Below are 22,208 nucleotides of genomic sequence, written 5' to 3'. Positions count from 1 at the left end.
TGAACAAAATGGACACCTGTAATATTATACCAGACATGAAGATGTAAGGAGTTTAAATTGTCACATTGCTGAATGAGTGCTAGGAATGCAGTATCTAGTACTGGACCAGATTTTCCTTGCACTCCAAATCCAAATATCATCCTTACCATATTCACCAACCCAAATGTTGTCCATAATCAATGTATATTTCCATGAAACCTCACTAAGATGTACAAATCCCTTAATCCTTGATGCTTTTGCTTTGTTTCAGTCTTTTATGCTGAGACATCTTAGTTTTATATGTTTATGAGAACTGAAAGGATTGCCAACTACTATTTAATTTATTTATGTTACCACTGGCTTTTTTAAAACAGCTTTTTAAAACACTTTAGAGTTTGTAGAGAATAACAGTAAACATTTTATTTAGCTTGATTAGCATTTTTGCACTGATGATAATGAAGAAAAAAATTACGAATGTCTAATATGAGAGGCTGTTTAGGGTCAGACAGGTCACATATGCGACCGCTTCAAGCCTCGGAAATAAAGACTGAATAACGAAATAATGATTAATAAAATCTTATTTAATGCCATGCTGACTAAGTCCCTTTTTTAAATAAGATGTAATGTTCCTGAGTGATTATTCATGTCTTTTTGAATTGTAAAGCAACTTTATGCGTGAGAAAGTATATTTATGTAAAACCTTTTCTATTACATTCTTGTCAAAGTACAGATTTAGCTTCTTTCTTTTTTTTTAGCAGCACTGTTGATTGTCATCATATAGGTTTATTCACATCAACAAACCTGAGGAAAGGAATAAAAATCTCCTTCGACATGTTTCATCTTTTTTATCAGACAAGTCAGAGATGAGTGTTTGTCGTGTTTGTGAGATCACAAGTATCTGTTGTAATTAGTAAAGAGAACATTCATATTACCTAAAGGCAGGTGAGTGTTTGTGTATGGGTGGTCCTGGTAAACCCTAAAATGTTGACGAGTAAAACAGCTTATAAATCAAAGAATTATGTTTTCTGAAAATGTAAAAATGCGTTGTTTAGGGGGTATAGAGGATAAAATATACTACGGGGCAGCCGAATGCTTGAATCTGATTGATTGACGAAAGTTCTGAGATGTATAATTATTTTCAGGGAAACGCACGGCTAAAGTAGTTCCCGGCAGGTCTTGACCGCATTACAGATCCATATCACTTCGCCAAACGTCCTTGCAGCTTACAACAGCAAAAGAACCAAAACCCACAACGACACTGACCAAGCAAATACATATATAGTGATTTTTTGTCACAAAATTACATTTTCTTATATACAGAAAACTCATATCTCTTTCTCCAACTCTTCACTTAAACGCGCGCGCACACATACAGTACGGACACACACTCGCACAGTAACGTGTTGTGCACCTTGATATCAATTTGACGTCAAAAGTTAAGTCAAGACTTGATCAAGATACTGCGTATCATTTTAAGGTCAGATTGAAAGGCAATGTCTTCCAGTTGTAATTAAGTGAAAAGAGAAAGTTAATACCCACACTGAAATTGTTTTTTGTATATGCAGGTCAATATGTTTGACATTCAGTTTACATCAAATCAATGTTGTGGATTGGTTTTGACATCAATTTGATTTGCATATTTGACCTGTTTTCTGACGTTGATTTTGACATCAATTTGATGTTTTTTCAACATAAATTGCCCACTGGGGATCGAGTTCTGCTCTGACGATTTTATCAGTGGCTTAATAGTTTTGCAACTTAAAAGCTACATTACATTTCTCACTACTAGCCAGGTAAGCGCTATTACACTTGAAATGCTCGAGCTCGGTACAGCAGGATGGATTCTGATTGGCTGTCGATGTTTTTATCCTTCATCATCTGGATAAAATCGTTCTGAAATTGATTCCACCGATATCGTTTCCCAGTGCCGTGTTCGTTATAGCTGTGGTGTGAACTCTGCTATTCTTTAATACTGATAAAGATTTTTGGAACTATTTCTTTATCGTTATTGTCCTAGGTGTGAACAGGCCTTTAGTCCTACACACAAGAGCGTTTAAGGACAAAAACCTAACAAATGTCTTGAAATACAACATCTGAACAATGTAGGCTATTGTGTGCGGTAATTGTAGTAAGAGGAAATAATTGACGACGGGCAATTTCATTATTAGAACAACGTACACCCGTACCCGTACCGTACCCGTACCTCGGGTGTGCATTTCATTATTCAGCGGCCCGTTGTCAAATATTCCTTACTTTACAACTAATTTAAGAATTTGTCGGTTAATTTGGTTAATTCTTGCTTCACCCATGCTATTGACGTTTTTAACAATGAACTGTTTTTGCATGCAACATTTCAAATGAGTATTTCTAATGAAACACCAAAGAAAATCAGACCACGGTATCTCGTCAAACCGACTCTTGAATTTAAGACATTTTTACAAAAGAGAATAATGATAATAGAATGGGTTTTAACTTAAGTAAGCATTATATGATAGTATATTACACAGTACCTATCCAGAAAACTCAATTTAATAAAATATTATTGCCAGAAGCTCAGGTTTATATATATATATATATATATATATATATATATATATATATATATATATATATATATATATATATATATATATATATATATATATATATATATATATTTGACTATCAAACATCTACTGAGTTGACCTACGCCATACAGCCAGAGAACTTGACTCATATGGTTGTTACATTTTTTTTCATTTTTTTTTTCATTTTCAATAATGATACTGGCAACTGATTATGGCGAAACATCTGGCAAATGGTGATCGCTCCCATTAATTATTCTGCAAACAATTTAATTGAAATTCATTGTGGATTGGTGGTGACATTCTGTTTTATGGTATGGCTCAACAAACACCGTACAAGGCCACAAGCATGAAGATTTTGCCGCCTCCGGTTTCAGTAGCAGAAGAGAAAGCTCGGTCTGATTACAGTACATAAAATAAACCACACAAACACTTTTTTTGTGTTTTATTTGTTTTAGGTTTTTGAAAGTTTTGTAATTTTTCCCAAAAGAAAAAAAAAAATCCTGAGGTATTGACAATATAATGGCATTTCTTTCATTTGAAATGAAAAAACAAACAAAACAAAACAAAACAAAAAAAAAGTGGGGAAGGGGGCATCAGAATGATGATAAAACTGTAATGGCTGTATCTCAATACAACAGTTTTGGGATATTTCTGCTCCATTCGAATATTAAAATGGTACCCAAAACAAGGAAACAATAAATAGTAAAAAAAATAGATATATTCACAAAAGACAAGCTGTTGTAGTTGAGTCTTACTTTTAAAATACCACATCAAATATCTTAGTTTAAATCAAACTAATCCCAAAAAGTAAAAATGTTGCATCATAATATCTATATTCTATAACTTTCATATATCCATATACCAGAAAACATGAAAGGTTGTCTAAGTTTGTTGTTGGCACAAAACATTTCTAATTCTTACAATATATTTTCCAAGCTGTATCAAGATGCCAACAACAATAGAGTACATTATGGAAATCTGTTCTTTTTGACTTGAACAGCATGTCAACGGCCGCTTCAAACAGAATTAGCAGGTTTAAACACTTCTAAACTCCATCTATTAGAGTCAAACAGAATTTGGTGAACTACATGGTTCTAAACTCCATCATGACAATTTTTAATAATAATAATAATAATAATAAACAACAATAATTTAAAAAAACCTCCAGTGCAACAGCAGCTAAAAATTGTGAGATTTCCACATAAAGACACATTGTAACCATACAGCAAAACAGAGCTGTGATAACAGCTCTAGGGGAAAGAAAGAAAACGAGCAACACACACAAAAAAAAAAAGAGGGAAAAAAAAGAAAGAGCAATAAATGATTGCTTAGCTTCAACAGAAAAAGACACACCTTTGACGCAACATTCCCAGGAACCAACTTGCAATCTGTTCCACTTTTCTCATCTTAATTTGGTGTGATCTTAACCCTGAAGATAATAGTATAACAACAATAATAAGAACAAACAAAATGGTATGAAAATAAATGGTTACAAAGGACCAAAACAGATACAAAATAATAGACTTTTGGTTTTCTAACAGCTGAAGACAAAACGTCTTGCTAAAACCTCTCTTAGCGCTCACTCACTCACTCGCTCACAAACACAACATGGAAGAAAAACAAACGAAAGGTCAAGAATATCATCACAGCTTGAAATCAGCCAACAATGATGAAAGTAAAAATTGTATAATGCATATTAAGATCAAAAAAGTCAGGAGACATAAAAAGGCAAAAGTGTGTCTTTTTCTAAAAACACAATGTATTGAAAAAAAAACAGATTATATATGTAAAAATCATAAATAAAAGAAAATACTTGTCTCCCCTCCCCCAACAAAAATGTAAAATCAATGGCAGTTACTTCAGAGATCATAACATGCAATTGATATACTTACAGCACTTGACAAACTATTTCTCCGAACTACCAACCCCAAACACACCCCACCCACCCCATCCCAGTACAATCCTTAAATATGTCAGCTCATTGAAGAAAAACAAAAGAAAACACTCTCTCTATTGATCGCTCTAGCTGAGGAAGTCATATTCACTCGCTCGTCACAGAGATAAAGAGACTCCAGTAGTTGTGTATATGCAGGGGAGGGAGGGGGGGGGGATGCAAACGGACTTGATTTGAGTGACTGCATAGTGAGTATTTGGTTTAATTACAGATGGGGCATTATTATGATCATTTAAAAAAAAAAAAAAAAAAAAAAAAAAGTGATAAAGACTCATTCAACATGACGGCAAAGTACACGCCTGAGCACACACACCAAAAATAACAGTGATGCTGCCACACACGCACACGCGCATACAGATAAACAATAATGCAAGTGAAACAGCAGCACGCACTGGTTTAGTTAACATCATTTGGTGTTCAGGGATGTGTACTACTACCGCCCGCAGAAATGGGTTCGGTATCTCTGTCCTATTCACAGAAACGCCTACTTCAAAAAATAAAACACACAAGTAACTGATGCTTTGATTTCAGAATCAATAGAAATAAAAATATATGAATTACAATGAAAAACAAATTCAAATAGTGCCAGAAAACAGTGAATGGAAGTACACTTTAAACCAAGCATAAACCATAAAGATTAGCATCTCAGAGATCATTTTTCCTTAGAGGCGTGTACTGGAAGCTTGTTTCGGCCAATTGCAACTTTTTATTTCGCAATTCTGACTTTTTTTCACAGAATTGCGAGTTTATAACAGAAGTCACACTTGCAAGTTTATATCTCACAATTTCCAAATTGTGACAAATGAACTCGCAATTCTGATTTCTTTCTCGTAATTACGAGATTATGTCACAATTCTGACTATTTCTTGCAATTGCATTAATGCAAGAAAATCATATCTCAACAATAAATATCTCGAAATTAGTTTTTTCAAAATTAAATTTTTTCAGAATTTATCGGAAATTGTGAGAAATAACATCAGAATTGCAAATATAAACCTGAAATTTTGACTTTTTTTCTCACAATTGCAAGTTTATATCACAGTTCTAACTTTTTTCTCATAATTGCGAGTTTATCACACAATTCTTACATTTTTCTCGCAATTGCGATTTATATCAGAATTCTGACTATTTCTTGCAATTGCATTAATGCAAGAAAATCATATCTCGCAATAAATATCTCAAAATTCGTTTTTTGCTTTTCAGATTTTCTCAGAATTTCTCGGAATTGTGAGAAATAACATCAGAATTGCAAAATATAAACCTGGAATTTTTACTTTTTTTCTTGCAATTGCGAGTTTATTCCTCGAAATTCTGAGGAAAAGTCTGAATTGTGAGATATAAATTCGCAATTGCAATTTTAATTAAACGAGCTTCCATAGGTGTGTGTGCCAGCAAAATAAAAGCCCGACAGAGAAGGGTGACGGACTGAAAAATAACATGTCACTAAGATGCCATTTCCAGTACCTCACCCGCCACAGTCTCGCAGGAAATTACATACATGAAGCTGTGTATCCCTCAGAACAATCCAGTATCATCTACAATAACAATAATCATCCTAATGACAACAACGCCACTGGTTTGAATTTGTTTTATGGATGACACCTTTGGTGTGTAATGCTGCGGTTATATCTATAAGGTCTAATGAGAGAATGACGGACAGACAGACAGGCAGGTACCACAGTATCTGTGATGAATATCAACACCAAACAGGAAACCAGTGTTATGTTGACAGCAAGAGTCCTGTTAGAGATTCTATTTGGCATGTGAAAAGAGCGAAGAAACTATTGGGAGATAAATAGTTACAGCTCATTGTTAAGTATACTACGAGAAAAGAAAAAAAAAAGTCCTGTTTTATTGGCTCTTTTGATTAATTTGTCAATCCAATTCGATGGAAAACTTCCAAAAGGACTCCAAAGTGATGAATTTGGGACAAAATCTACAGAATTCTTTTACTAAATATGTGTTATTGCATAGTCAAACAAATTAGCATAAATCAAAGCAGCCAAAATATTGAATGAGGTGAATGATAACCGACTATTTGATGAATAAAACTCATGAGTTCATCCACCGCAGGACGGAAACAGGAGGACAATTACAAACATATCTGTTTGTGTGACTCACAGCTAATGGTGTAATAAGGGAAATCTAGCTCAAATATATATAGATATTACCAGCTGGTGTCTATTATTTTGTACAAATAACTGGAAGTCGTTCTTATTAGTAGCGTTTGTGAGTTGGCATAGTGGCATAGTTTTAAAAAAACAAACTATTGAGATATAAATATAGATATAGGTAAATAGAGATTCTCAATTTACTTCCTTGCTTGCTTGCTTTCTCTTTGTCTCTTAATGAATCACATCATGCGTTTTACATGTAATCATTCTCGTATTTGGTAAATGTGTAGAAGACATTGCAGTGTTTTATGCATTTGGTTTAGAAAATAAAATAAAAAAATCGTCCTTTGGGGAATATAATCACTGAGAGCAGCATCTAAAGTAAACAGTAGCAGCAGTAAGATAATAAATAAATATAATAATAATAATAATAATAATAATAGCAGACAAAAAGAACAAAGTTTCAAGGATAATGAACAAAACCGTAAGATGCTAAACTAAAAATAACCCTAAAAATAAAAATCGGTACATTGGTTCCAAAACGATTGAAAGCTTTTATGCAACGTCCAGCTAGCTCATAACACAGCGATCTATGAAACAACCAACACCTGTTTCTGTCAGCCCTGAAATCTCATCAAACCTCTCAAAAATGAGCCAATACTTTCTATAAGACTTCACTGGAGACTTTCTTTCATACTTTCAAATGCCTTTTCCCTAATTTTCTCTCCCGTCCCATTATTTCCTCCGCTACATTAATCACTCTTTCTTCAGTCCCTTATATAACGCCATGCTCCCCGTCTCAACGTACCATCACCCTCTAAATCTTTCTTTGCTGATTTGAGTCATATTTTTCCCTCCTCACACTCAGTCTAGCAGTGATTTGGCTTCTTAAAGCAGTGAATCTCGAACTCTACAGCTTTGGTTGTGAAAGTCACTGAACATCTTCAGCGTGACCCTTGAGCAGGTGCTGAAATCCTCTGAGAACAACAGCTTGGCAGGAAAAAAAGCAGTGCTGTGTCAAAAAAAAAAAATGCTTTGGTTTGCGGGAACTCAAATACTCATGGGAAAGAGAGAACGGTGGAGAGATTGAAATAATGAACGGTTGTCTGGGTAGATGAGTCGGGTGATAAAAGCAGAAATGTTCTACTCACAAAATGAGACGTTTTGTATTCTTGTGGAGGAAACGCTTGAAACAACCTGCAAAAAAGTCCCCCGCTTGTCTCTGAGTGACTCTGACGACATCTCTCATGTTTGCTTTTGGTGACTTTGATTGTGGTTTCATCCTCAGACACTCTAAGACACAGCTAAATCCTGTTAAAAATCCCCATTTCTAACACTTGTCTTCCTGAGGTGTGCATTGTTATGACTTTACAAACTCTGGGCTAATTTTTTTGTGTTTTATCTAGTGATAGACCGATACATAGTGCAAAATTTGGCAATTTTGAGATTATCGCCATTGGCTGATGGACAGAATTCTTTCTAGATATCAGCATCGCCAGTAGAAGTGAAGTGTGTAATTTGTGCAGGACTACCATTAACGGAATTGCACAAATAATGATGTTATTGATAAACGGTATAATAATGTTTTTCGGAACAATCCCCCCATCTGCCATTGGCTGGGTAAGGCTGCTCAAACACAAATTGCTCATTTATAGATGTTTTGGCATTTTAAATTGGGATAGGAAGTATTGTAACATCGAGAAAATGATACACTTCACCTTTAAAAACACCCTTATCGGTCACCCACTAGTTTTTTCTTAATATACAATCTTCTTTTTTAGCCAATATATCTATTTCCATACATGAAAGTCCAGGCCAAACTAGTTATAAAAATCTAAACATCAAGGATTAGAAGTTCTACCACTAAGAATCACTAACGCTTTAAGTACGTGTTACTACCACTGAAATGTCAGCCGATTTCTGCTAGCATAGAAAAGAACACTTCTAGAAAACATAAATTTATGATATATCACGCAGCTATTATCTCGCTAGTTTCTATTTGCTTGGATTTAATTAATGGCTGTGAACAGATGATGTACTTGAACCGTACAGGAAAGCGAAGAACTAGGACTGATAAACGGATAACACACACTCACACACACACACACCATTGCACAGTGTTGTTCGACTACTCTGTTCAGTCCCTGAGTAAGGGGCTACGGAGGACCTCATGACGTGCGGATTTGGAAGTGAACTAAATAGACTGTACGCTTACTCTTGTGGCTAATCTTTATATGACGGTCAATGCGCGGAGGTTTAGTGAAACAGTGTTACTGCAAATGTGCGTGCGCGCGTGTGTCACAGTGAGCGTGTTAGACTGCAACCTGTAATGGTCCATCCTGTTCAATGGGTGGATGAGAAGGACAAAAATATTTCAGATTTACATCAAACCTGCCCAGGATTGTCTGTCGATCAGTCAAACTCCAAAATGAACATTCTAGCTTTTGTTTCTGCCAGTTCTCCCCTCTCATTTCTCCCGGTCCATTTCCACTCCATCCTGTCTTTTTCGTTAACGTAATTTACACTTCAAACCTGTCCATCCGTGTCTCTAAATCAACTTCTCAACGTCGCATCATTCTTTCTCTGCCGTTCTCCGCCTGGCTACCTGCTGAAGAGAGAGTGGAGCTGGTGATGGTTGAAGCACTGGCTGCTGCGAGGAGACTCTGTGCGCTCCATCACCGTCAGGAACCAGCCCGCCACGTCTACCTCGGACACCTCGTAACGACGGATAAAACTGTGTTCCTAAAGAAAAACAAGACCACCAGCGTGAACAAATGATCAGAACATGATGCTGAGCTGAGCACTACAACTAATGCTCAAGTTACAGGGCTGATTGAGACTTACAAGCAGCTTGTGGTATTTTGGCCTTTTTCTGTGATCCTTTGTGAGGCTGCAGAGATAAAGAACATTAAGATCTGCGCACAACTCACACACAAACACAACCGACCCATTGACCGGGTGTTAAAACTTTGTTATGTTTATGTAACTGTATGTGGGTGTACCAGTCTTTGACGAAGGACTGAAAGTCAGGGGAAAAGCCCATGCCGAGAGGAAGGACTGGTGGGTCCTCTTGCAGAACTTTGGTGAGAACCTCAAAGTCTGTTTTGCAGTTCTTGTAAGGAAACTGTCCCGTGGCTAGCTCCACCTACAGGCGGGGAGGAATATAAATAATCACTTTTAGTTATTCAAGTAGATTGTGTTTTGAAATACAGCTCTTTAATTACATTTACAAAACAGTCCAAAACTTTGGGGGTTGGTAAGATTTGTACGTTTTTTTTTACAAGAAGCTCTTATGCTCAACAATGCTGCGCTTATTTGGTCAAAGTTACAGTAAAACATTAATATTGTGAAATATTTTGGTATTTAAAAAATAACTGTTTTGCATTTTAATATATTTTAAAAAGTAATTTATTCCTGAGATGACAAAGTTGAATTTTCAGCATCATTACTCCAGTCTTCAGTGTCACATTCTCTTATGAGAAATCATTCTAATATGCTAATTTAATGCGCTATTATTAGTGGTGCTCTATTATAAAATGATCTTATTATTATCAATGATGAAAACAGTGTTTGCTGCTTAATCTTTTTTGTGGAAACTGATGCATTCTTTGATGAATAGAACCTTCACAAGAACCGCATTTATTTGAAATACAAATCTTTTGCAACATTAAATAAATGTCTTTACTATCATTCCTTCCTGACGAGGTAAACGAGGGTCGGCTCAACAAAATGTAGGAAGAAGAACTCACCAGAGAAATGCCAAGACTCCAGACGTCAGCTCTGATGTCATAGTCTGGCTTACTGGGGTCTGGAGGGTCTATTCTCTCAGGCTAAACAAACAAAAACAAAAAGATGAATGTTTGAATGCTTGATGCATAATATGGAAAAGGCTGCCACTGAGTAAAACAGTAATTTCTCCATTTTGTTAAACTTTTGCTTTAATGACAGCAGGATTAGCGATACTACAAATACTGCAGAACTTTATATACACACATTTCAAATTTTACCCCATAATGTTACTTTGTTATATATTTTTCAAAATCCTTTAAGACTTTGAAATCCCAATGTGCTCTCACCGCCATGTATGCAGCACATCCGGCGCTGCGAGTCTTGGCCTTAGAATCCACAAGTCGGCCACTAATGCCAAAATCACACAGTTTGATCTGCCCTTTGTCATCCAACAGGATATTAGATGGCTTCACGTCTCGGTGAATGACACCGTGTTTCTCTTTCAGATAAAGCAGAGCCTTCACAATCTACATACAAACAGAAAAAGTGTGAGATGAAAAAGGATCTGAGGGTTTCAACTTGCAAACAGACCAACATCTGACCAATAATAGATGGCATTCTGAATCAGGTGAATTTAAAACAAAGTCTTACGGCCACGGTCATCTTTCCCAGAATGGCCTCTGGTATGGGCCCCTGGATCCTCTTCTTCAGCTTCTCTGCACACGTCCCCATTAGTTCCATGGCGATGAACACATCCGTCTACCGAGAAAGAGACACCTTTAAATAATTCAATATATTTTAAAGTGCCCCATTTATGCTATTTTAATGGTTCCTAATTTGGTAATTGGGTTGTAATTCCAGTAAGATTCAGTCTCTCTAAACCCCTCCTTTCTACGAGCCTACCCTGCTCTGATTAGTCACACGGACCAGTCCGTTGTGATTGGTCGACCGCTTACAGTGTGTGTCATAACCAAAATGCCTATTACCATATCTGAATTTGTCCTCTGGAGGCTTCCTCAACGCTTGATACACGGTTATACGAACGATGGTCATGGTTTGCTCCTTATCAATTCCACCACATCCTCATCTTTTTGAAGAGCATGGAAAGATGATTCACAGCGCAGAAAACAGCGCCTTCTCGACATTTCGACAACACAAACCAAACTCTTCCAGGCCTCAGCTACAAATACAGTGTTTGAAGGTGGGTCAAAGTAGACGTCGTTTGTGGGCAGCCAATGAAGACCATAGACAGGCATTATGCAAATTTGTGAAATTGTTACGCAGGTATGTAAAAAGGAAGCGAGACTGGAATTACTGACGACTTGTTTCAGCAGTTCAGAATCGATTCTTTCTCTTAGGAGACCAAAACTTTATTTGTCGTACACTTTGATGATTGAAACTTTGAAGACCTTTTACATTCACAAAAAAACTATATTACACACTGCATGAAATGTAATATTAGCACCCAAACTCTGGAACAGTCTTCCTAGCCTTGTTCGGGAAGCAGACTCACACTGTCAGTTTAAATCTAGACTACACATCTCTTTAACCTGGCATAGACATAACAACATTAGCATATTTCTATCATTCAAATCCATTTAAGGATTATAAGGCTGCATAAATTAGGTCAACCGGGAACACGTCCTACAACACCAGATGTTCCTGTTACATCGTAAGATGAATGGCATCTACGCTAATATTAGCCTGTCTGTCTCATCCCGAGGTTACCGTAGTCAGCCGGATCCGGGTCGCATCCAGATCAGATGGTGGACCTGCACCTAGACACGACCTCATGGCAGCCCTGAATGTCAGCAGAGACCGTGTCTACTAGAACAATCCCCTGTGAAGACCTTGTCGACACGACAGCCGTCGGCACAGATCCTCAGCAAAGACCTCAAGAACCAGACAAGTCCTCTGCACAGACCCCAATGGGCAGCTTCGTCTCCATACCAGCGTGATGAATCCCATCTTCAAGCAGAAGGAACTGAATGAAATATTTTGAATGCTACCGATCCACAATCTGACTTCTGATGCAGCCTGAATCATAATCACACCGTGTTCGTTCGTTGGCCAGAGGAGAACTGACCCCTGGTTTCTCCCAAGGTTTTTTTTCTCCATTTCTGTCACCTGATGGAGTTTGGGTTCCTTGCCACTGTCACCTCTGGCTTGCTTAGTTGGGGACACTTAATATTCAGCAATATTACTGATTTGACAGCACACACACTATTGGATGAAAACTCAACTTAGCTGGATAATGATGACATCGCTGTTTTCTGCAGATCTGCTTCATAGCTCAATTGAACTTATTTCATAAATGATGCACTTTACACAGCTACTGAACTGACTTCAATTGAATAATGACTGTTTACGGTTGTCTTATTAGAGCAGCAGAATTGAATTCTGTTTGCATAATTTTCCTGTTTATCACTGTAAAGCTGCTTTGAAACAACCTGCATAGTATAAAGCGATATGTAAATAAAGGTGACTTGACACTCACATTGGTGACTATTGCTCCATAGCACTGAATGATGTACGGACAGTCATGACTCTTCAACACAACGTCCAGATCCATGAGGATTCTCTTATTCTCGTCTTTATTACCCGTCCTCCTCATTTGCTGCACAGAAAAACGGGAACACAATCAAACACTACTAGAACACCACCAGTGATGTAATTAGTAAACAGTAATTACTCCTGCCTTAACTGCTGCTTTAATGACTCAGTAATTACAAGGAAAGTTCAAGAAGACAAACACATGGATATACAAACTCCATCATCCATAAATCTGAATAATAATATTTTCTGGAATTTCTTTTGGCTTTAGCACAATGACAACATAAATGGCAATTATTAGGTGGCACACCTACTATTTTTCTCAGTAAAAATCTTAAGTTTGAGTCTTAACCCTTTACCTATATACATATTACAAAATATTTTTTACTCTAAAACTGCTAGAAAATTAAAGCCACAAATCTAAACAAGTTGTGTTCCAAATTTTAGGTTGATATCTCAAAAAATGAGTTTTCGGTAAGATTTTATTTGGGCGCAGTACCAAACTTTTTCACTAGATGGACAGCCAGCTTCCTTACTGACCATATAAGGGCGCCTCCATTTTCATATATTTTTTGAGTGATCTGAACCATGTATTTCCTTAATTTCATACAATTTATGAAGTATACATCCTATTCAGAAATAGTATGGATGTTTTGGCAGTATTTGATATGATTTCAACCTCTATAAAAAGAGCACATATGTGCGTTATAGCTCGCTGCCGCATCACACATCGAGAATCCATAATATTTCTCTTTATATTAAAAACATTTTCAGACCTTATTTTCTCATAAAATTTAATTGGTGTTATCTTTTGAACTCTTGGCATGAAAACAAACTGAAGTTTCTACCAATCTTTCATGATTTTCCATGTTTATTTCTATTTCAAAATAAAGGCCTAAACACGCCTAATGAATATGAAATATTCTTGTTGCAAATTGATAAATTACTGCTCCTCTGTAATTTATTTTAAAAAACAGCCACCAAATATGGAAACTAGAGATTGCAAGCTTTCAAATGATATATAGTTTGTCAAAATTACTTTAGGTTTTTACTAAGATATTATTGTTCTAAATACCTGTGGGATGGTGACACTTAAGGGGTTAAAATAGATAGTATGTTTTATAATTTAGGAATGAGGTCCCTCGCAAAGGCATCATCATATTTAGGGGTCCTTGATCAAACAGTTTGAAAACTCCTGGTTTAATCCCATCCAGAAAAAAACTAACTTTGCATTATCAGTAGTGATGTGAGAAACAAAGCGTTTCGAAACTTTGATTAGCAAAATGATTCACTGTTTCGAAGCGTTTGAAACGCCACATGCTGGTGATGCCTGCTGGTCAGAACAGTGTAAATGCAGCGAAAACTCAGCCCAAAAATGCATAAAAACACATAAAAAAAAATAAAAAAAAGTAATTAGCGACAGTTTCATTTAAGGTGTAATCTATTAAATGAAATTACCAAATCATCTAATACCACTAAATATGAAGTGTCTCCATAATATGTGTTATTTTATTCAATCGTAAAGCTTATTTAGTTAGTTTTTTTGTTTTTGTTAGACAAATGTGTCATTAAATGTATAAAAATTTATAAAACTGATCCGAGATCAGGTAAAAATCACTGGTTCACAGAGATCATCGCCCCCTCTAGCGATGAACCATTGAAATTTTGCAAGGTTTCGAAATAGTTATGACGTACCGAAGCCTCGTTTACTGAAATCCCGTGACTATGCAGTTTTATACGGGCTCCGAATCAGTGGTTCGAAGCAAATGATCCGCAAAGGTTTCGAAGCTTCACGAAGCGTTCGCAAAGTGCCCATCACTAATCATCAGCCACAACAGATCTAGCAGAGAAACCGAGCGCTGAACTGACCTTGACAGCGATGACATGGGCAGTCTTCTTAAAGCGAACTTTAAACACCTGTCCACAGGTTCCACTGCCGATCTCCCCCTCACTGATCAGATCCGTGACCTCTGCAGGGTAACGCTGGAGAACACACACACACACACGAGGTCGGGCACTTTTCCAACTTTCAATACCGTCAGGATCTATAAAGACAGACTCTGAGTGGTGACTCACCTGTCCGTCAATCTTCAGATATCCGGTTTGTTTCATGATTTCCTGAAGCTTTTGATCGATTTCAGCACTGAAGATAAAACCATAAGCAACAGATTAACACACTAAGACCTTTACTTTCTTAAAATGAGAACTGAGCACACTACACTATGCTGAGCATGTGACGTACTTCTCTAGGCTCTTCTGTAGGCAGTAGGGTGGGGTGGGAAGCGTGAGCATTTGTCGGGGTCTGCTAGGGTACGAGGGGTGTTGAGGAGAGCTTTCTGAAGAGGATGAGCGACTTCCTCCATCGTTGGCCAATGGTAACTGTAAAGCTGCAAAGACAGAACAGAAGGTTGGAACGAGTGGGAGAATGGACAGAAGACAGCAAGTCAGTGACCGTCAATTGATTACAGGGGCGAATGTTCACGACGGACCCTAATTTAAGAGCCTCAGGTCTGAGGGTCCAGAATCTGACAGCTGATCCAGATTCACTCTGAGGTCTATTTTACCTCCTCATAGTACAGTAGGCTACTCAAAATTGGGGGTAACGTGTATGAAAAGTGTCAAACTGCAACATGCTTATTTTTAAATGCCATTCTTCATTTTCTTTCTTAATATAATATATTAAAAGCTTTCATTATTGAGAATATAACATCAATAATAAATTATTAAATAATACAAATAAAAGAATGTGTTTTCTAATAGTTATTGTTGGAATTACAACTATTGTAATAAAATAAAATTGATTTGTTCTAATAATTATTATTGTTATAATAATATACAAATATAAATCAAACATACTTGTTACAGTATCTAATAAAAATAAATTATTATTGTTATAAAAACAAAATTAATTTGTTTTCTAACAATTTGTTCGTTGATGTTATTAAAGATAAACAAGATTTCTGTCTCATAATAATAATTATTATTATTATTATAAATTAAACTTGTTATTTATTATCATATATAATAACAAAACATAACAATAACAGATTTGACAATAATATTAACAACAACCATTTTTTCCTAATAATAATAAAAATATTAATCATCTTTTGAAATATGACCTGGGCATTTCTTGACAGGTTTTGTGAGATTCACTACATCTTGATTGTGAGTTGTGGAGCACATTTTGGGTCAATGTTTAATTACAGTCCATGGAAAACCAGTCAAAGTCTGTTTTACGGTCTTAAAAAGACAATTGTGACAATGTAAAATCCTGAGGAAATATCAATCACACAAAGACAGTAATAACTGTCCATGTCATGCCGAGATCAGACACACTCACACACAGAAGTGACAAAGGCTGCCAAACAGTGAAAACCAGCCATTGGAGTTAGTGTTAGCATTCCCAGCATGCACCGGGGGCAGAGTCTTATGAGAGACAAGCAGAAGTCACCACCGGGTGACATTTGGCATTCGCTCACCAAACCGTGCAAAACGAAACAATTGATACATTTTCTAGATGTTGTTTGAGCATAGAAACGACACTGCTTTTTCGGGGTTTGACAAATAAAGAGGAAAAGGAGAACCGTTGAACTTCTGATTCCTCCTCAGAAAAACCTGTTCATGGGAGAGAATCGGTTAGCTTGGGTTAGTCAGTGAGGTCAAGCAATTCAGTGCAGAAACACCTGCTGGACACACACATACAGGCGACTAACGTGGCCGTAATTCACATCTGTGCAGAAAACAGAGCCTGAAGACGTCTCTTCCGGAAAGAACGGACAAAGAGCTGAGAGACAGGAGAGGCCAGACAAGCTCAAACCCAACAGTTACTGAACACAGAACACCCTGTCGAGTGCCGCCATAGCTGTGTGTGTTTGTGTGTGTGTGTGTGGAGGTGTTCACTCAGTCGGGCCGTGCAGTTATAGCCAACAACATGCACAATGTCTGATCTTCCAACAAAACAAGTTAATCCTACACACAGGTCTCACACTCACACCACACACACGCTCGCAGATCCCTTTTCATGTTCAGGTGGGAAAAGGAAATGAGAGAGGGAATTAAAGAAAGGAAGAGAGGAAGATGATTTTTGAATATAGACAAAGAGGACAAAACTAGAACGAGATTTCAGCACTGAAAGAAAAAAATAATGTTTTCTTGAAACGTGTATCTCATGCACTACTATCAAACTGTTTATGTAAATGAGATTAATGAAAGAAAGCCAACATGAGATTAAAATGGACCCTATTTACTTTTATTTAAGTTTACCCTATTTATGTGTGGGGTGAGGAGGATGATGTTGTTTTTTTAAAGAAATTAATAGTTTTATTCAGCAAGAATACATTAAATTGATCAAAAGTGACAGTAAACATTTATAATGTTAAAAAAAAGCTTTCAAAATGCTGTTCTTTTGAACTTTCTACTCAAAGAATATATGTCTCCTGGAATTCACAAAAATATTAGGCAGCACAACTGTATTTAACATTGATCATTATTAAAGATATGTTTCTTGAGCATCAAATCATCATATTAGACTGGTTTCTGAAGGATCATGTGACACTAAAGACTGGAGTAAGGATGCTGAGTATTCTGATTTAATCACATCCTGTTTTCGGTCGAAGTCCACAGTAATCGATTGTCGAGTTCACGCGCGTGATCATAGGTACTAAACCTATGCGCGTGAACTCAACAATCGATTACTGTGGACTTCGACCGAAAACAGGATGTAAATACAGGTATGTGCGCTGGCTGAATAAACATCATTTTTATTAATTTCTTTCACATCTACTGCAGTCAGATTCACTCGCGTTCACTCCGAAGGAATCACTCACATGACCTGTGCACTTGTAATGACACATCAAGGATGTTAAGAGGCTAAAAGCAGGTTTAAAACTTGCCCCATTGAAGTCAACAGGGTGCAAATTTTAAAACGAGGATAACACGTTGTAGGCAACACTGATTTTTGTCGTTGTTCTCTGTATTGACAGCACTCCAAATGTACAAAAAAATGAGCCCAATGTTAAAATTGACCGGAGTTCTCCTTTAACTAAATTAAGATATCGTATTTTGCTTCCATGCAAAATTGCAAACTTATTCTGAATGGGACATAAAAACAACATAACCCAGAGGACAAAAAAATGTTTTCTGCTTCTAAAACAACTTTCCTTGTCAGCTCTATGTCTCCAAACACTTTTTTTTTTTACTGATAAATAAAATCAAGTCCTTTCCTGCATCCTGCATTTAATCTTGATGTTTCACGTCACACTACGAAAGTAAAAAGGCTAGTAAATGCCATTTCATGTAGACTTTTAGAAGGAGAGCGTGAGAAAGAGACTTAGAAGAGAAAGAGGGAAAGAAAGAATGATAGTTGGCAGGATATTTAAAAAAAAGAAAGAAAGAGAAGAGAGCAAAAGAGAGATGATGTAGTGAATGTAACCTGCAAGGTAAAGAGAGAGAAGGAGAGAGAGGGTGATGCAGCGTGATGATGGTGATGGTGATGATGATGATGATGGTACCTGCGCGTTGGGAGGGAGCTGGAGCTGGACTGAGCTGGATCACGATGACTAGATACAGAGGAGAAAAAATACACACACACTCATTACTAAAAGCCCACGCACACCTACAGGAATCACTCTGTCCTCTCTTCAAATGTTATGATTCACCGACTTCAACACGAGCGCACTTCACCAAGCCTATTTAATACTGACACCACCTAAAAAAAACACACACATCCCGATAATGACAGAATCCGATATGGGGGGAAAATCTGTTAGTTAAGCCGAATGGGTTTAAATATGGTCATTTTTCTTTCATCTGAGAAAGCACTACACACTTTTTGGTATCTGAAACCATGATCAATTAAAGGGATATTCTACCAAAAAATTTAATTGTCACCCTAATGTAGTGCTGTTGTATGCTAAAAAAAAAAAAAAAAAAGGATCTCGATATTTTCTGGGATTTTGACGATATTTGCCTCTTCCACAGAAGAAAGAAAGTCATACAGTTTTGGAACGACATGGTGGGGTGTAAATCATAACAATTTTCATTTTTGGGTGATCTGTCACTTTAAATTGATCATTAGTTCAGTGGTTCCCAAACTATTTCTGCCAGGCGTCCCTTTTGTAGAGAACAAAAATATATTCAAACCCGCCACTTACATGCACCCATAAATACACTCTCAGACACGACCTTGCTTGCAAAATCCTATAGGATTTCTTAGAAATACTATAATAAATACAACTTCAATGGGCTTCTCTTTGTGTTCGTGATGTGAAGTCTATAAGTGCCGTCTCAACTTCGGCTTGATACTGTCAGAAGCTAAAAGTTTGAGGTACACAACACACTGTGGTCGCTCTTCATTAGCCACCGTTGTACTGGTGAATCCCAGGGCAAGATATTGCCTATTGTCTTGAGGCGGTCTACATTGGACTGTATACACTTCTTCAATCGTGCCATCTAGTTGTCTATTATTCCACGACAACAGATAATAGGCCACTCAAACGGGTATTGTGAGTATCTTGAGGTAATTAAATATATCAAATTCATATTTTGTTCTCATTTACTTATGTTGCAAGTAGACACATAAGCAGCGGGGTAATTTCGTAGTGGGGTCTTGTCTCAACCTGAAGAGCGTAACAATCTGCTGACTGTACACTATCCCTTAGTCTTAGGCTGCATCCGAAAAACGCATACTACCCACCCTGCTATATAGTACACAAAAAACAGTATGTGACAATAGTAGTATGTCAGAATTCACAGAACTAATAAAAGATACAGGCAAAAAGTCCCCGGATGACACTTCTTCGGGCGAGATTCTGAAGAGTGCATACGATGGACAGGACACTTTACTATCCCAGCTTCAGCTTCCAAGGCTGTAAGCAATTGTAAACACACAGTTAACACTGTCGTCGGTTTTACCATATGAGTTCGAGCCCGAGTCGGATTCTGAAAAGCGGAAGTATTCTTTGCAAGTACGCCTTGAGACAGTGGAAAGTAGTCTTTGTATATAGCTGGCGTTGTACTCTCCCAGGTTCAGGTCAGGAAGCCGTCCTCTGTAAAATGTGCCGTGCACAAGCAACATTTTGGGTTGTACCGCTCAAGAAAAGCTTTAGAAATAAATATTAACCGCTGATTCCTAATTTCATCCATTTTAAGAGGGCCAAACAAAGCTGTTTTGCTTTCGCTCCAGGAATTAGTTTACACAGACATGCTGTCTAGTGTCTACCCGCTTCAGTTACTGTCTATGACCATGTAACAGCATCAAGAGACTAAATTATTTCTGCATATTATAAATACACAAGCTGACAATCTGAAAGTGTTTATGATTAGGGTAAAAAAGAGCCAGCACAAGGCAAAAATTGACAGCAATTGTGAGTGTCCTGTAAAGTAATGTACTGGGACATAAGCACATCAAATTAAACACAATTTCAGTGAATATTTCTGTGTGGGGGAAGTTTGAGAACAGATAGCCTATATCACTTCACTCTCGCAGGAAAACAAGCAAATCTTTCACGTAAAATGAATGTTAAAATACTTTAAATGATCTGAAACACACTCCTAACATGATCCCTTCGTATCTATAAAAACCACTACAACGTGGCCATGGTTTCAAGACAATCCTCTTACAGACAAAAGCTTAAGACGTTAAATTATAAAGGAGAAACAAAACATGTATTTTCTCATTCTCTAAATACAGACCAGTGACAGACTCAAGAGAAACACCAAACCAGCAATTCACAACAACAAATCTGCCATGACTGATGACTTTACAACACTAAACACCAACAGCATCTCTAAATGATGGTATTCCCACTGATATTGTGTGAGAAGAACAGACAAGGAGAATCTGACAGACAAACAAACACACAGATAAAAAGACAAAACAGTCTTTCAGACAGACAGAAGAGAATCAGAGAGACATTCAGTGAGAATGATATGCGAGTATCAGGGCCTGCTAAACAACTAACGTTAGCCGCCAGGCTAATGCTAGTGAGCTGACTGCCAGATATTTTTATTTATTTATTAATTTTAAAGAACAAATCCGTAGTAAACTATATGAAGTGCAAACCCTGGTAAAACAGAATCCCCCAGACCTTTAACAGCGAATCCTAAAAGTAAATGTGAGTGAGGTGTCAGGATTTTATCGGTTTGTTTATATCATGTAGAAGGTATTTCATCTCTCCGTCGTTATGATCAATCACGCGTTCACTCTCTCAAACACTCACTTGGCCTCGGGCGCGTCCGCTGCGGGCTCATGTCGATGTTCAGGTCGATTCGTTTGCGGGCTTCTTTATTTTCCTGCTTGAGTTTCTCCTCGATTCGGGAGAGTCTCTGCTCCAGCGACGACATCTTGAAAACTTCAGCGGCCCCATCAAGCGCCGCGACTCACTGCTCTCTAGCGGCGCTGTTGAGGAAACACACCGCGCCTTCACAGCCGCCCTCTAGCGACCAGTGAGGAAAACCGAGCCGAGGCTAAATACTTTATATTTCACAGCCAAATTTATATATAAAATTAGCTCCCACGGGCACGGACACACATAAATAATACGAATAACTAATCATATAAAACACACAATACCTATTCATATTATTTGTTAATGTATCCAGAAGAATATTCTTACTTTTTACTGTTCCTCCTGGTACTTTTTCCCTGACATTTTATTGAATTGATGTTTAGGCAATATTGTTTGTAACCTAGCTGCTTAAAGGTAGGGTAGGTGATTTGTTCCAGAATTTTTTTTTTTTTTAAATTAAAATTATTTTAATTATCTATGTCTCTTCACATACTGATAGCAATCACTAAGTTAAGTGGTCTAAATGTATTACAGTGGGTACGGAAAGTATTCAGACCCCCTTAAATGTTTCACTCTTTGTTATATTGCAGCCATTTGCTAAAATCATTTAAGTTCATTTTTTTCCTCATTATTGTACACACAGCACCCCATATTGACAGAAAAACACAGAATTGTAGACATTTTTGCACATTTATTAAAAAAGAAAAACTGAAATATCACATGGTCCTAAGTATTCAGACCCTTTGCTGTGACACTCATATATTTAACTCAGGTGCTGTCCATTTCTTCTGATCATCCTTGAGATGGTTTTACACCTTCATTTGAGTCCAGCTGTGTTTGATTATACTGATTGGACTTGATTAGGAAAGCCACACACCTGTCTATATAAGACCTTACAGCTCACAGTGCATGTCAGAGCAAATGAGAATCATGAGGTCAAAGGAACTGCCTGAAGAGCTCAGAGACAGAATTGTGGCAAGGCACAGATCTGGCCAAGGTCACAAAAAAAATTCTGCTGCAC

The 22,208-nt window shown here is 37.2% G+C and overlaps 1 protein-coding gene across 2 annotated transcripts; it reads right to left on the bottom strand.

Moving 5' to 3' along the window:
• Nucleotides 1–8,014: 8,014 nt before the first annotated feature.
• map2k7 (mitogen-activated protein kinase kinase 7) lies at nt 8,015–21,277 on the bottom strand. 2 transcript variants are annotated; one of them, XM_084402892.1, is made up of 12 exons: nt 21,119–21,277; nt 18,410–18,457; nt 15,139–15,283; nt 14,973–15,039; nt 14,766–14,879; nt 12,841–12,960; nt 10,995–11,102; nt 10,691–10,870; nt 10,364–10,444; nt 9,617–9,759; nt 9,459–9,504; nt 8,015–9,356 (listed from the first exon to the last, which is right to left on the bottom strand). In XM_084402892.1, the coding sequence occupies exons 1-12, from the start codon at nt 21,240–21,242 to the stop codon at nt 9,216–9,218; spliced, it is 1,317 nt and encodes a 438-aa protein (XP_084259018.1). In that variant the 5' UTR covers nt 21,243–21,277; the 3' UTR covers nt 8,015–9,215. The 2 variants fall into 2 exon arrangements, with proteins under 2 accessions (XP_084259018.1, XP_084259019.1); XM_084402893.1 differs by lacking the exon at nt 18,410–18,457 and having other exon boundaries at nt 21,119–21,274.
• Nucleotides 21,278–22,208: the final 931 nt, after the last annotated feature.

The sequence above is a fragment of the Rutilus rutilus genome (assembly GCF_951802725.1).
Source record: "Rutilus rutilus genome assembly, chromosome: 2".
Taxonomy (NCBI): domain Eukaryota; kingdom Metazoa; phylum Chordata; class Actinopteri; order Cypriniformes; family Leuciscidae; genus Rutilus; species Rutilus rutilus.
The sequence above is the reverse complement of the archived record's forward strand: the minus strand, read 5'-3'. Positions and strand labels throughout refer to the sequence as shown.